The 17,846-nt window shown below is 32.6% G+C and overlaps 1 protein-coding gene across 1 annotated transcript; it reads right to left on the reverse strand.

Moving 5' to 3' along the window:
* Positions 1 to 4,530: 4,530 nt before the first annotated feature.
* On the reverse strand, positions 4,531 to 17,605 carry LOC134231920 (microfibril-associated glycoprotein 4-like). The gene is made up of 5 exons (XM_062713873.1): positions 17,320 to 17,605; positions 10,362 to 10,498; positions 9,800 to 9,896; positions 8,320 to 8,487; positions 4,531 to 4,769 (listed from the first exon to the last, which is right to left on the reverse strand). Exons 1-5 carry the CDS (start codon positions 17,603 to 17,605, stop codon positions 4,531 to 4,533), a joined length of 927 nt encoding a protein of 308 aa, XP_062569857.1.
* Positions 17,606 to 17,846: the final 241 nt, after the last annotated feature.

Consider the following 17,846-nt stretch of genomic DNA (forward strand, 5'->3'; position numbering starts at 1 on the left):
TTCTAAATTCAATAATGTTTCTTTATTTATAACCTTATAGGGTCAATTGTGTTATTTTTGTCATACCTGGGGATGGCTGTTCAAAATGAACTCTACAGCTGTACCTGCAATAGACAAACAAAAAAGAAAATTACTTTTCATTTAATACATTGAAATAATTAAACAATATGTAAATTAAATACTAGTACATGTACATGTATTCTTACGAACAAAAATGTAAAACATCAATGTAAATTATCTTTAGCAATATCTTTTCATTACACAGATTGATGCATGCATGCATGTAATTTATTATACCCCCCGCTTGAAAACGGGAGGGTATTATTAAGTAATCGGTATTATTGTCTGTCCATCTGTTTTGCTTTGGTGAACCCATCTCTTATCCACTAATTCCTCTAATACCACTGAGTGATATTTGATGACTTTCACAGAATCTATATTACATATTGCAATTGTGCATCTTCTATTTTACTTTTTGATCCACCACATATTTGGGGTTTCCCATAGCAAAACATGTACACAGTCATTATATTCATTTGAGAATTAGCGGGGGGGGGGGGGGTAACATTTAGTGTCAGAGCTCATTGCTCACAGTACCTCTAGTATTTTATTATTTATACTATTTCAGTAGCTACTTTTAGATGGGCAATACTTTAAAAGGGAAAATAGTGGTACACATAGAAATATTCAAAATTTTCATAAACTGCATATGTGATTGATTGTATGTTGTTTAGAATGTCCCTCTCGAAAATTTTTCACTCATATGGAGACGCCACCACTTGCCGGTGGAGGGCTACAAATTTTGGGTGAGGGCCTTTGAGCCTAGGGAGGAATTTTTTTGTGCCAGCACCTACAGCGACATGGGGCCTCCTTTTATATTATTGGTCTCATCCAAGGACTGGTCTCCACGTCCCACAGTGGGATTCGAATTAGTAACGTAAGGATTACTCCTTACTTCCAGACTCTAGAGCAGATGCTCTAAGTTAATCACTGCGCAACTGCATTTGTGAAGTTTCATACCTGCCCTGATATATACACAAGTATGTGAGAACTGCATTGACATCTTCTATGATATTAAATTAGAAAAGTAACAACCATATTTTCATCAGAAGGCTCTAGTGAAAACTGCATGATTGATATAAACAGCTGACACTATTAAAACTGCAAACAAATTATGTAAACAAACCTTTAATCCTTTATCCAGGTACACATGTATATGTGTAGAGGAAATTCGGAAGAACTTCTTGTGCATACACACGAGTACGGATAGAATTAAATTTTAGTCTCTTGGTATTTGAAAAAACACATATGGTTCTCACAAATCACTGGGTATTGATAAGTAAGAATAATAACTTTTATACGCGTAACTCTGCATATGCATGCATAGTAAACTACCTTACAAGTAGGAACGAACTATAGCACACCTGCATTTTCTCTTCAATTTTAGACATGCTATTAACAGCATTTGACAAACATGCCCTAAAATATTTAGCAATTTTGTGCTAGTGGTAATCGAAAAAATAAATGAAATTCTACTTACGAGTGTTTTTGTTCATTAAATCAATGAATGTGGGTTAATCTTGACCATCACAACTACTCCCTTCCACGTGGAAACATGTTTACAAAATCGTGAGGTGCTGTTTTGTCACTTTAAAGTGCAACAGCACTTGACAGAATTAGAAACTGCAAACCTACTTTCACTTTTCAGGTAAAGAAACGTTTGTTTTTCAACTTTTTGCAATTTACAAATCTTATAAATCGAGATAACATAAAGTTTTACCTCTTTTTTCATGTTGAATTTCTCTCTCGATTTTCACCTGTAGCATGTTGGTCTCGTTGAATTCTCGCGAGGAAAGCTGTTCGGACGTTTACGGATTTTGTTCATATTTTATTACGTTTATCTCTGAAATCTTCCGATTTATGCTAATGAGGTTAGGAGGTGTGGCACAGTTAAGGTTACAAAAAGGAGGCGGAGCCTAATTTGTACGGGAAAACTTGACTATGACATCATACACAATATACGTCATACAACATTTCTTTAAAATTAGGGATGTCAACGTGTACCCGGTTAACCGGGTAATCGATCGAACGTCCGAGTATCGACTACTAAAATCGGTACTCGTACTCGGATGTATATTTTTGAATATTTCTAAGACTTTTTATTTATGCATTAAACAATTTGTTTTAAAACTTAAAATTTTCATTGCACTTGTACCTACAGTAATTAGGGTTTCCTTCTCCTCTAAATGACCATTAACGCCCATGGGAGTGTTTATACAGTAATTATCGTGACCAAGCACCTGTAACCTGGCTTATCTCACCTTAGGCTATGTTCTACCCTTATTTTTTGTTTTGCTTTAATTATTTGTTTTCACTGAACTTCGTTTAAGGTCTGTCATAATTAAATAAATTAGATAATTTTGTCAGTTCTCCGAGGAGTCGTAAATTCTCGAGAAAAGAGACAGATGATATCACACGCGCGATTGTTGATATAGTTGTGTTTGATTACATGCCAATACATTTACAAATGGTCGAAGGCAATGGCTTTAAAAACTGACGTCAATCGTTGCACCAAACTACAAAAGACCGTCCCGTAATATTATAAAATCTAGGATCGAAAAGTATACGAAAATCGAAAATTTATCCGCTCTTAGAACTTGGTCAAGTTCAAGTAAAACTGTACGACTGATACATGGACGTCAAACGCAACAAAGACTTACATTACAATTAGGGAGCAGATTTTTTTTTGAAACAAAAACACCATGAACCACTTACGATTTTATTTCTTGTATTTATCTGATAAATAATTGAACTTTAAACAGTGTTGTATTATATTTTGTCGGGCACGAAGTGCTCATCATCGTTATATGCATTTGCGGGTAAACCTCCTATCAGAGCATGTGGTTTTATTTCTACAAGTCTTAGAGTTTACAATGTTTTACATACACCAATTTACTTGTTCTTATTTATTTACACTTTTATCGAGTACCCGGGTACTCGATCGGAAAAACGTCCGAGTAACCGAGTATTAAAAATTGACCGATTTGACATCCCTATTTAAAATACTACAAAATGAATTTATCTACTAATTTAACCAGTAAGAAATCATCAAACTACATACAAACTTACTATAGCGTGTTGATTTGTCGTTAGTTAAATCTCACATATCAAGTTATAAACAAGTCACTGATCGCAATAAACTTGTCAACATGACGCCATTTCTTACAACGTGACGTAGATTGTATGCAGTGAGAGACAGATCAAGTAATATTTTCTCAACAAAATATGTATTCTCTAATTAAATAAAATATTATTTACAGATATTCTATGGGCCAATAACTTGAATTTAATGTCTTCTTTACGATTTTATTAATATATTTTCTGTACATTACGTATTTAATTGACACTACCGTATATTTGTATGCAAGTACATCGGCGGGTAATGTGGGAGTCTTAATAAATCGATCTAGTGCAAGGGCATACACTCTATGGATCAAAGTAAGCTTTTATATTTCATCTACAGAACTATTAAGGTATCTGAAAAGTGCTGCGATCCTGATAAAATCTTAAAAACAATTTAATTATATCAATATTTCGTGCCGCTGACCAGCAAAAATATAGCATTCGGTCATACAAGTATAATTTTAACAATGAAATTGCAGAATTTAGACAGGATCGCAGCACTTTTTAAAAACTACAATGCGTGTTGAAATTTTTTATATAATAAACTTGGAAATTTAATCTGGTTATGCCCTTGCACTAGTGATATTTATATGTAACAGCAATACTTCAAGTCAATGTGCTAAAATCGCGTGACTGCCGCATCACGTGACTAGTCTAAATATAAAATATAATCGTCCTCGATATGTAGTTATTAATCATAATTACAATTATCCGATATAAATAATGTAATAAAAATAATCGCCATCCCGATTACGAATACATTTTTAAATAAAAAATTTAGTCGATATTTCCATTGCGCACCTTAACTGTACTGCGTGGCGGAAATTGTAGTGAAGTATATTGACCGTGTGTCAGACTACACAGGTTCAACTGTAATAGGTTAAACAATAAAGAAGTCTATATCCTAATTATCCGTCCATCATTCATCAATGTTTGAAAATAAAACGAAATAAAACACATATAATATACATCTTTTACTAGATACATTTGATAGTAAAAAATACAATAACATATTGGTTTTACAAATAGTGCACCGCCTTTATTGAAACCATTTTTTTGGTTGCAAGTGTTCTCACTACATGTCAAACATTATTTTTAAAAAAAGGACCTCGTGATGAAGATTAATTCAAAACCATCTACTTTATCATAAACGATTTTTCTGATTGATGGGTGGTCGGTCATCTGTAAAAAATTGGGGAAAAAATAATAATCAAACTAATGCTTTAAAGAAATAAAAGTATATTTTTCTTAGAAAAAGAAAACAAAAACCCTTTGAGAACCATTAGAAATTTTTACGGAAATACAAAAAGAAAAACAATCTGGTTATTTAGATTTAATGAGGTTTACCTAATGACGTCTGACCATCATGGTGGTCCCCTTCACTGATGTCCCACTCGTTACTGTGGGATCCCATGGCCAGTGCCAGGACTCTGAGGACCACACACCGTTAAGGAAGGCGCGATGACAGGCATTAAACCACCAGCCTCCTCTACGGTTACTGAGAGCAGCACAGTTACTACTAGATCTGTCATTGTCCCTGTCGTGGGTGGAGAAGTACATCCCAGACAGATCGTGGTAAGGATAACCTGTGTCTAACATACTTCTCCTATAGATGGACAGGAAATATATCATAGAGGTAATGGATTCATATATATATATTTGCATATCCACTGCACTCTCCCACTTTGAACATGTCGACATCAACTGCATTCATAGGATTATAGACGCAACTGCTACTGCTATAAGTGCAATTGCTCTATCGCACTCGTATAGATCAACCTCTGCTAGACTTATGTATAGTGTTCAGAAGTATATATATGAAATGTTTCATGAGAGGTATAAATATAAGTTTTTAATTATATTCTTTGAAAAAAAAAGAAATTCAGAATATTTAAAATTGCTGATTTATATCTTTAAAAATTTAATTTTGGTCATTGTATTTAATTGTATAATAAAATTCTTAAAAATTTTAGAGAACTGCCAAATTTTTATTTTTTCGTATCATGCATATTTGTGCAAAGAACGATAACTCTTCACACTTGGGTAATAACATTCAGAATGAGAAAATTCTATTTCAAAAATGATTTCAGCTATTAAAAATAAATAGAAAAACTAAAAAAAAAAATCATAGAAAAGCACTCTGGAGTAATAATCATTATGGAAGCATTCTCATTTTTCATCATAGCGTTAAATTATTGATTTTTGTCAGAGGGTTTCAATAACGTTGATCGATGACGTCACAACTGCATCAAAACAAAAATTAAGAGAATGTGATGACGGCGCTGCTTGTATCCAGATAACTGTGTTTGAGAGGGAAATACTTTAAAAATTGTTTGTGATTTATCAGAGAAAAGGAGCATTGATCAGGTGTACTGATTTTAAAGCCGTATGTTTTTCTTTACTGAAGACATGAAGCCGCATCCTTATGTAAGTTAGGATTTCCTCTGATATTCTTGAAAAAAATCAAAGAATGCAAATATAAGTAATAAACAACGATTATTCAGTGAACATGGCATTATGAATAGCAATAGCTCTGCTGGCATATTTTCCATGATGCGCTAGCGCGCATCATGGAATATGCCAGCAGAGCAATTGCTATTCATAACGCCATGTTCACTGAATAACGTTGTTTATTTCTTAATCAATCTAGTCGATAATAATACTAAGGTTCATTAAGACAGATGGATTTGCATGCTGTAAAGAGAGAAAGTATCTATTTTAAGTTATCTACGCTATATCTTGCGTCATTGGAAATACAGCTTGAAATTTATATATTTTGTTTACTAATAAAAGTTATGACAATAATGTTAATAACATTATTAAAACTGAAACTGAAGTGGGAATGTTTTAGCTAGATAGTAAAGGAGTTATTGAACTTAAATTGATGAATATTGGCAAGCTCGTGCATTTGAACAGCCAACTCGTGCCAATATTCACCTATATAATTTCAATAACTCTATAATATTAAACTTTCATTTATGTTCGCTGTCTATGATTTCCCGCGGACATGCTTGTCTACATGTATATACTGTTTACACACTTCAACCATCATTATTCCTGAAGAGGCCTTATTCTTAATCTTATATTAATCGATTGTTGTTTTTATTACGACTTCTTTTGTAAAACAAGGAAAGTATTATCTCTGGGTATGAAAAATAATGCATTTCACACGTTTAAAGTCACAATCAGGCAAAGAATCATTGCACTTAGTGTACTAAACGTGGCCCCCTGTAAATTGCGCAAATATAAGGTATGGAAAGTAGCCTAATGAAATTAATAAAACAATTTTTCAAGGTCTAGATCGCAACTTTGCAAAATTACAGACATAAAAACTGAGTAATATTGAAGAACGAGACTGTGTTTTGTAAGAGGGATCATTGCAAATCACGAATCTCCATTGCTATTCAAAGTTATTCCGATTTTTATAGCTGGAATACATAGTGAGCACATGCTTGCCTAAATTTCTCAAAAGGACAGAAGGTGTAGAACTTTTGGAAATTCAACATATTTAAGGGAGACTTTTGGGCAAGCCTGCGCTCGGGGTAAACCTTTTGAAAAAAGGTACAAAACGCCGACAGTTTTCTTCACTGTTTACGGGTATTTACATGTCATTGACCTCATTGTGAGCTGTTTAATATTCCAAATAACCACGTGATTTGTAGTCTCAGGTAACATTGTGAATACAAAAAATCGATAAACCACGTGGTTGTAGATTCCGTCGAAACGCGTCCAACTTAGACCGTTACATGTACATTTTCAATCAATCAACATAGAAGTATTTCTTTCTTTGTCAAGTGTTTTAATAGGGTGCTGGAATATTAAATTGGAAAAAAAATGTACCGGCATTTTATTTTTAGTCCTTGGATTTAAGGGGCACGTTTAGAGGCTAAACTAGTTTCAAAGATTTAGCTCCCATCTTTGAAGTAGCATCATTCCTCAAAGTGTTTTTGACTGTAAAAATATAAGGACACGGGGTAGAATATGTTGATTGTTTAACACTGGCATGGAATTCTTACTGTAACCCCCCCCCCACCCCCACACACACACACACACACATCACCACAACCACCACAAAAAAAAAAAATAAATAAATAAACAAATAAACAAAAAAAAAACAATCGCACATACAATTAATAAATTTGTTTTAAAGATAAAATATTACCACATACAGCATCACCAAAAAATATTCCGTACACCATTATTTGTGAGAAGTAGGGGGTATTTACTGTACTTTAAAAAGTACGGAGAGAGAGAGAGAGAGAGAGAGAGAGAGAGAGAGAGAGAGAGAGAGAGGTTTAAAATTGCAATACGGTACTAACCTTTTAAAAAATATAGAAGTTTTTCTTAAATATGATTTTCCCCTTTTTCAGATAAAAGTAGGCTCAGTTTATTTAATTTAGTGTTAATTTTCCACCGAGAAACGACCTTAAGATGGGGGATCTTGATTTATAGGGATCGTATCCATCTCAAAGATCCTCCCTCAGTACCATCTTTCGAAAAAAAAAAGTCCTAATCCTTGAAAAATTCCTTGTGTTTATTTTTCTGTATACAGTTTGTATTTTGTATTAAATTCCAAAAGCCATAAAAACTGGCTTAACATGACATGTTTTCAATCGATCGATGAAATGCTCCGCCTACACTGAATATTAATGTGACACAATTAAAACCCAACTCGGACAAGCGCAATATTCCGGAATTAACACGAAGTATATGGCTTTTTAAATTACAATTTATAAAACTAAGACGCCGTTTTCATTGTGAATTTTTGCAAGTAATATACCACAAAGATAACAAAGTATGAGTTTGGTGTAAAATAATTAACTTTTGAGTTAATCAGATGAAGTTAGAGGAGTCCGAAAAAGGGACCATGGCACTATGCTTAAGTGGAAACATTCTTTAAAGTATGAATAAGTCACAAATGTAAATATAAGTAATAAGATATAATTTTAAAACATCTATCGGGCAATAAATATGGGTTGGTAAGAGTTTAATTCATCATAAGGTCCTTCGGGCCTTATGGAATTTTATCTCGTGCCCAACCCGTATTTATATCCCGACAAATGTTTAAAATGTTACCTTATTTTTTAAATACGTAATTTTTATCGAGTTTTAAGAAGTTTAATTGAATACCCTTACCTAAGGTCCCCGTGGCAGGTCCTGCAAGAAACAGTTGATATTTTCCTGCTTCGTCAGAGACAGAGAATCCGTCGTACATTTCATACAGCGTTGTACCATTCTGTAGAGTAATTGTTACATACAGGGATGAGGTGTTTTCTTTGGTTAATTGATGGATTACGTCATGCCCTGTATTAAGATATATAGAAATCAATCAATTATTCAAATTTTGCAAACACACCAACAGAAGAATTACGTTAGTAAAATAAAAAAAAATTATTGAGTAAGTTATTTGAAAAGAAATATATCAAACACAACATTCATTTTCAATATTTAAAACAGAATATAGTCAATTAAAAAACTTCTTGCTTTTCTCTTAAGCATGATTTTCTTAGTCTTAATGTTCTTAAAATCATTTTTATTTAACATGAACTAAATCAGCTTTAGAAAATTTTTTCGGTTTTTTAAAGAAAATATAAGTAAATAAAAGTGAATGTAGTCACTATTTATATATCCCTGTTTAATATATCAAATTCGTATCTTAGTTGTTTCAAAAATTGGTGAACTACAAAATTTTATTTAGGAAATCAACAATACACAGTCAAAAGAAATCACCGGTACATTTCAATACTGTAAAACAAGAATAATTAGCGCACTACTAATTTTAGCGTCTTTTGCGCAAGAGCCGTTGAGCGCTAAAATTGATTTTGCGCTAAAGGATTTCTAAATATCATTTTTGTGTGTGTTCAAAGTTTTTACAGAAGTACACGTAAACCGGAACGCGAGATTACGTAATGTCGAAGGGTGATTGGATTTTATATACACACTAGCAATGCACATGTCCGGAAGACAGAAAGTTCTTCCAAATTATAATTTGATTAAAGTACTGTTACCCCGGTAGTTGTTACCCGATTATTATCATTAGCACATTCAAAGTTTGGCTTCTCGGTGTGCCAACCATCTATCGCCTCGAGGTAAACATTGCGTGGCGCATGGCGATTGAACTTGCAGACAAAACCTGATTTGGATTACCGTTTTATCTAAGTAATTTTCTGTCGATGCATGCATTGTTTTAATGTTATTTAAGTCAGTAAATACTCCATTTCTTTTAATTGAAAATAGAAATAAAATAAATTTTAACATTGTACCACATCCATGTGATAGCAACACGTACCACGGTAAAAATAACGAATGTTTACTGATATACCTGACAACTAATGTGTTTCCGTGCTTGACTATCCAAAAAGTCAAATACGGGTGCGAATTAAAAAAAATGTCACATATAAATATTTTACTGACAAATGCAAGCGCTTAAACTTATTTACGCCAATGCATTCCCACTTGCGTTTGCGCAAAAATATGTATGCGCCAATTTTTCTCGTTTTACAGTACATGTACGTGTCATCTAGTTTTAAATCCTAACCCTTCATTAGTAACTATTTTTAAACTATTTTTTTTACTGTTTGTTCTTATTTTGAACGGAATCATAGATCACTTTTACCAATCCAGACTTCCGCTTCCGATGAACCAAATCCATTTTTATAATCTATCCAGTTCCTATCAAAGTTCACGTATCCATCCATCCGTTTTTGAATTGCCTTGAAAAGATAAATAACAGTTGAATTATTTTGAAAATTAAGACATATTTTCATTAGAGCTTTAAAGGGGAAAAGGCTTCTTATCTCTTTCCTATCCCCTTAGTAAGAAATTAATTAAATTATCATGTACTCCAACCCTGAAGAATATCAAATATAAATTTAATTAAATTTGCATATTTTACTTTAATTGCCAAATTAACAAACTATATCTCAATCAAATTTCAGAGTATACTATAAAGATATGCTCCTTCTTTCTCCTTCTTTCTCTCTTTCTCTCTGAATAAGAAATCCAATCTAATTTATTGTACAGTTGAAACTAAAGTCCCAACCCCAGATTAATAAGTCAAATTTCAAACAAAGTACTGGTTGATACAAAATACCCATCTCCTCTGGAATATCAAATTTTAATCAAATTAGAGTGTAGTGTATACACCATTTATAAAGCTGTATAAACAAACAACACACCGTCCATCCCCCTCCTATTGTTGTCATGTCACAGAACACCTTGACAGGAATAGAGCTGACTCCAAAGGGGTAGATGTCGTACACCCCTGTATATGTGTAGTCGTTATCGTGAAGATCCTTACAATCTCTAGGGAGAACTGAAACGAAAAAATCAAGGAAATCATTTTACCGGTATACTACAAGAAAGAGGCTCACAAAAATCCGTTCAGAAATAAAAAGATACCAAAGACAAAAAAATTATGTTTTTCTAATCTTACTCGGGAATTAATTAATTGTAACTGATTGTGAATAAACATGAACCAAAAATAAATATGAGGAAACATTTACTCATGATAGTGCAAGTGCAAACATTTTTTCTTATTCAAAATGAATTTGTTATTATGTTGTATCGATTTGTCTTATCTATTTTAATTCAAAAATTTTCATCAACAAATACAATCAATTTTTATGGGTAATATGTAAATGACTACGGGATATTTATTATTCGAAAAAAAAATTCTCGATCAAGAAAGCATCCTTTAAAAAAAATTGAAACAAAAAATATTGTTAAATCTTAAACAATGGTGTCTAAAAACCCGTGTAATAAGTAAGTAAGTAAGTAATTTATTTATTTATAGTGACATGTGTACAATTAAATTCTTTTGTTTACAGACTGTATAAAATAACAATCAACACCCGGCCCATCGGGCCTTTATACCACTTTAAACACAAAATTGAAATACAATATATTTTGCCACAATAAGAAGTCTTTCAGATCCGTTAGAAAGTTTTATTTGACAGATAGATAACCCAGTGCAATTATGCATGTGCACAAATGCGTATCACCATGTGTGATGTGTGTGGTAAAAAGCTACAATAGAATAAAATACCATAGTAAGTAATGACAGGTACTGCTTTCCATACAAAAATTTCTCAAAACAGGATTCATGTAATATAAACAAATTACACAGAGAAGTATAATCTCTAAATATCATAAACTAATTGTAACTTTATCATTAATATCAAATTTCTTTCATAAAATATATCTTTAAGACAAATACAGACTTGTTAGTTAATGACTTCAAACGATGACATAAATAGCGCACCATACTCTAAGCACATGGCAAAATATTATTTGTAAATTATGCAGAACTGCGTAAATATGCACAGTCCACATTAAACACACAATCAAGCGATGATATGATCTAAAGGATAAACAAGACTTTAAACTACTTACACCGTGAATAACAGGCGTTTGACAGGTAGAAAAATTAACTTGCCGAGCAGTATGGGTGGCAGAGGATAGTTTTTTTTCCAATCAAAACGTTTGACTGACGGTTTACTTAATATTGAGCTGCTTTTAAAATGTGCATTGAAAAATTCTAAATTCCCTCTACATGTAATAATAGTATGATGTAGTCCCTTGAGAAATTTGAAGCTTTTAGGAATAAAGCATGTACAACTTACACAATGAGCCCTAAAGATGGCGCAGGGACAATCTCAAAATTTCAAGTGAATCAAGCCAATTTTCACTATTTCGCCGAAGCCGCATCTGATTCCAGGCCCGTGCGCCTGATCTAAGCTACCACACAAATTGCAGAATAACATTTGTACATACCAATGAACAGCAAGAGAAAATGGCTCAACCACCTCGTTTTCAAGCTACAATTCATCCTGTGAACCCACCCCGCTTTTCTGGTGAAATACCGGTAGAGCGAGTTTTAAGCTTAGTTTCGTATTTCTAGTCCATATCCCATATACAGTAGTAGTGACACTAAAGTGTCATATTTCAATAAAATATACAAGGCCACCAATTCCCTCCAAATGCACCCATAAAATATTCTAGCTATAAAATTACCTATCATATGCATTCAAACCTCAGGTTTCTCTATTTTTTCTATTTTTCAACCGGTACTTTATTCGAAACTATCCTCTGCCACCTTTGACTTTCAAAGTTTATCTTGCAAGTAAACCTTGCTTAATTCAAAAAGAACATGCTATTCTGAGTAAAAATATACCAAATATGTCTTGATTCATTGAAAAATAAAAAAGTTATGGCCGGATAAGAGACCTCACCAATTCTCGGTCAACCACCTTAACCCCATATGGTTTTTTTACACATAAAACAAATGCAATTCTTACAACTCCAGATGATAAATATACCAGTAAAAAAGTGTTAAATGGTAATTTTATTCTATTTCAAATACATTTATATGTAAAAAGTCAAATATAAAGGGCACATCTTGGTGAAATGTACTCACATGTATCACATACTCCCCTATTTTTCATGTTTTATGAAATTCTATTTTATCTCTTTTTCACTTGGTTTTATATACCTATAACTTCTTTGCAAAGTTAAAACCCTTTCAACTTTCAAGATATTTATCATGATATGCAAAAAAACCCTCTTGCATCATATGCTAAAGAAAAAGTGTCCAGGAAATGGCTGTTCAACACCCTACCCCTGCAACCATTTCTTCAGTGTAATGAAAATGTACTGTAAAAATTTGTTTGTCCTAGCTGAATTCTTTCTAAGTGTCTGATATTCACTTTTAACAGTTATGAGTAATCAAATACATACATTTCATTCTCCTGAATATTAAAAGTGATTATTCTGTCCATCCTGGGCAATTGTGGGCGTATTATATGGGCCTAGCAGAATTCAATAATTACATGAGAATGCACATTTTATTGATATTACTTCATAAAATATGCAATATAAACTCTTTGTTTTGTTATTATTCAAAGAAAAATAGTCATTTTATAGCAAACCATTGAAAAATTTAGATTTTGTCACATTTAAATATAGATGAATTTAAAAATTGAAAAGGGGGGCATATTTCATGAAAATATCAATAACAGAAAAGGTTAAATTTGGAAAAGTTAAGCAAAAAAAGTTTTTTGTACTATATATGGTTAGGTTTAGTGACATTTAGGTATGCTGACTGATTTTTTTTTCAAAATGATTATATTTAGTAAATCAGCTTGAAAAAATGGCAAATATATGTAATTTCAGTGATATCGCACTAAATAATACACTTAAATTTTAATTAGATTTAATTAATTGAAGCAAGACATGATTCTATTTATGCGACAATACCCAAAGTATCAAATTCAAACAATTAAATTATTCTCTGGCAATAAAATGCCTGAATCTAATATGATTTATTATGCTGATGGTTCAAAGTCTTTAAAAATGTATGCTGGAAAAGAGTAATCCCCCTTGCTTTTTAGAGAATATACATAACTGTACAGATTTTAAATAACAGAAACAAAGTATTCATTTTTAAATTGACTTACATAAATAAACCCTTTTATATAAAAATCAGACTAAAATTCACATTTCTAAAAATTGATGCATTCTTGAAGGTGGCTGAGGATAGTTTTTTTTGCAATCAAAACGTTTGACTGACGGTTTACTTAATATTGAGCTGCTTTAAAAATGTGCATTGAAAAATTCTAAATTCCCTCTACATGTAATAATAGTATGATGTAGTCCCTTGAGAAATTTGAAGCTTTTAGGAATAAAGCATGTACAACTTACACAATGAGCCCTAAAGATGGCGCAGGGACAATCTCAAATTTTCAAGTGAATCAAGCCTATTTTCACTATTTCGCCGCAGCCGCATCTGCTTCCAGGCCCGTGCGCCTGATCTAAGCTACCACACAAATTGCAGAGTAACATTTGTACATACAAATGAACAGCAAGAGATAATGGCTCAACCACCTCGTTTTCAAGCTACAATTCATCCTGTGAACCCAGCCCGCTTTTCTGGTGAAATACCGGTAGAGCGAGTTTTAAGCTTAGTTTCGTATTTCTAGTCCATATCCCATATACAGTAGTAGTGACACTAAAGTGTCATATTTCAAAAAAATATACAAGGCCACCAATTCCCTCCAAATGCACCCATAAAATATTCTAGCTATAAAATTACCTATCATATGCATTCAAACCTCAGGTTTCTCTATTTTTTCTATTTTTTGACCGGTATATTATTCGAAACTATCCTCTGCCACCTATGGCGGCATAAACACATAAGATTAACTCGTACTTAAAACATTCGTATTGACCTAAGTCTAACTGACATAGTCGTACAATAAAAATTCTTAGGACTAGTAAATAATAGAAAAAATAGACAGAACACAATATATAATGGAAATATGGAGCACAACGTTAAGAGAATAACAAAGAAGTGCATGAAAAATAAACAATTTCATAATTGTGATAAATATATATCTATACATTTTGTATGGTAAGATATTAATATTATATATGTATTATTTGAAATCTTTTGTTGAGCAGTACTACAACTAGAGGTACTGTGAGCACTGAGATCACTAAATGATAGCGCCCCCACCCCTACCCCCATTTGATTTTAATGGTGAAGTACATGTTTTGCTCTTGGAGACACGACAAAGTGTCAAATTCAGGAAGAAATAAGTATTGCAAAATTTTGTACTAAAGATCTGTGATAACATCATTTTATTTATCCTGTGGTATAGGAGGAGTTTTGGATAAGATAGGAGTACCCTTCAATATCAAGAATGGCAGTTTCAATGTTTGTTATAGTAAACACGAAATAGATGTTCATTCAAAAAGTAAATAAAGATGAGCACAATGTCAGTATGTAACAAAGATTCTTTGAAAGTTTCAGTAAATTTCATTCGGTAATATAAAAAGAGTTGATGATTAAAGATGGATACTCGAGAAGGAATTGACACAGACGAACGGACAGCTAGACCGATGGACGGACATCCCGATTACTATATACCACTCCGCTTTTCAAGCGGTGGTAGAATAATAATTGCCTGTCTCAAGATACTTAAGCTGTAAAATTTCAATTTTACTATAAATACTGCCTTACAAGCAATCGAATGGTCGTCAATGTTTTTTATGACATGAGCATTTAAAGTCAGTTAACTTTTTTTTCTGACAGTAGCATTGAACTCACAGAAGCAAAAGAGAGTTGCCATTATAAGCATACACAAGCCTTGTAATGTTTTATCACTGTTTTGGATATTCTGCTCCCGTATTAATTGAAAACGTTTTGTCAATTTTAAGATTTTATCCTCTAGTTCTGGAATTCATCTTAATGAGAAAAAAAATTAACCAAACAAAAACTGGATTTACATTCACAAAGTAATACGTGTACTATAGGTTTCCTCAACGTTGATAATTCCAATGAATGATATTTTAAGGAAAATATGGGAAATCTAGAAAAGAAAACAAAATCACTGACTATTCATTGCCTAGTCAAAATTATTCAACAAAAATATTTTTTAAAAACTATTTGAAGAAAATCGAATGTGCACTGGGAGAAATCTTAAATCATATGATTTATAATTTTCTTTCACATCAAAGTCTCCGCTTAAAAATTTGCTCTGAGCTATACTTTGATTTAACGTATAGTTTTTTTTTATTAGTTTAGAGTTCAAAATATTATTATCCAATACTCATGTCAACAAAAACAAATCTATATATAAAGCAGAATAAATGCAAAAACAAATATCAATTTCAAGCAGAGTAATAAGAATTCAATTTTAATTTAATAGGGGAAATGGTTTAATCTGAGACACGAAAAAATAATACAGTAAATTGATTTTTTTTATATTGAAGAGGAAATATTTGCTGTAAAAAAACGTTTCCACCTATACAGCTATAGCCAATGATCTCTTTCATGCACTTTCACGGATTTATAAAAGCCATTTATTACACATAGAATTTCTAACTCTTCCATGGCACCTGATCCCACTTCTGATTTAGAGGTCATAATTTGATCTGCTTTTTGATGTGTTTTGTTTGAATGGAATTTTGAGTATGAATACTGTTTGGTATCCCCATATTTTTTTATTCCCCAAACAATCTTCATATATATATACTAGTCAAAATTTCAAGTCCCCAGGTAAGTTTTTACGTTACACCGCTCTTATATTGAATTATTTTAACAGTATAATTTAATAAGTATACAGGATAAAACAAAAAGTAGCAAAACAATTTTTCGAACTTAACTTATTCCATTGAAGCACTTTAACACAATATGCAGAAACGTTAAGACACCCTAGAATTAAAAATTCACAACGTTAAATGCTGCATTATCCTCGATTCAAACGAACTCAAAGCAAGACAACCATTCCTCAAAGTGTTCACACTATTTAAGAAAAAATCTTTTATTGAATGGTTTTCCATGTGGAGACTAGGTCGTCTTCTAGTTCTGCTTGGAAAAGCTGTCTCACAAACCCGTCTATCTTCTTCCATACATGTAAGTTAGGGTTGAGATTAAGATGACAAGAGGAATTACCGAAAGTGCATGTGCCTTGCCTACAATAGTTACATAATGTTTCATTACATGTATTCTCCACTCCTCCAGTTTGACCTTGAAGGGAGGGCACTTCCGGTTCCGGTTCCATTGGTTTTTCCGGATAAACTTTAGGATGATTTTGTTGTGTTTATTGAAAATCTAGCAATTTCTAATGATTAAAAGGAATTTAGGTATGCTTTGTAGGTTTTTTTTCGGGAGGTGATTATAAAGGTTTTAAGTAAAATAAAGTCATACAGTGAAAGGAAACAGAACTTTTGTTAACTATGACCAGCTTGGGCAATTTCAACTTTACTTCCACATTGTTGTGTGGACATACACCACATTTTAATAAAACTCTTTTGTGTTTTTCGTTATCAATTAAAGATGGAGAACACATGGAAGTAAAAATATGAAGAATACACCCGAAAAATATATTTAACTCGAACTTCATACTTTTTAACAAAAACGGTCACGGTCGAGTAATTACACATACGATTACAATTTTTTGGCTTTGACAGGTAAGAATTGCAAATTAACGGAAAAATTATAAGTAACTAGTACATTGATGTTAAGGTTTTGAACTTTTAGAAAAAATAAAAGTGGGGACTTAGAAATTTTGACAAGTATATAAGGTTATACCTACAATCACGTATCCAATATCTACATAAAGTTATACATACAATCATGAAAGAAGTATTTCCAGCCCTCCTCATCTGTAGCTGACGACTTGTGGAGTTTCCTGTGAAGCCGGCACTTCTTCAATCCTTCTTTATACCCAAACACGCCACAATCTCCCCGACACTTCTCAGCGCAGTCTTTAAATGATATATAATACTCTCCTAAAATATCGTGTTCTGACTTTTTATCATCACAGTCCATGTTTCTAACGTACCTCCGAGAAAACATCGCAGTGAGAGGCACCGTAAAGTAGGCGGCGATTAAAACGACAGCCCAGAGGTAGCTCATCTTGTTCTTTGTGTATTACACCACTTGTACGGTTTCTGTAAAGAAATTGCATGCCAAACGTTCAGCTAGCGGGTATTAATATCAAAGCCTCAATGCATTGCGTACCAGTGATTGGCTGATTGTTACGTATTTAACTATCTCTGGAAGATCGATTTTAGAACAAGAATGACTGGATCTTTGATTGGTCTAAAAATGAAAATAATAGATTTGATCATATTTTAAATGATATCCGTATAATCAT

This window comes from Saccostrea cucullata, unplaced genomic scaffold, assembly GCF_032062105.1.
Source record: "Saccostrea cucullata isolate Sc308-1 unplaced genomic scaffold, CSIRO_AGI_Scuc_v1 ctg6925, whole genome shotgun sequence".
NCBI classification, from domain to species: domain Eukaryota; kingdom Metazoa; phylum Mollusca; class Bivalvia; order Ostreida; family Ostreidae; genus Saccostrea; species Saccostrea cuccullata.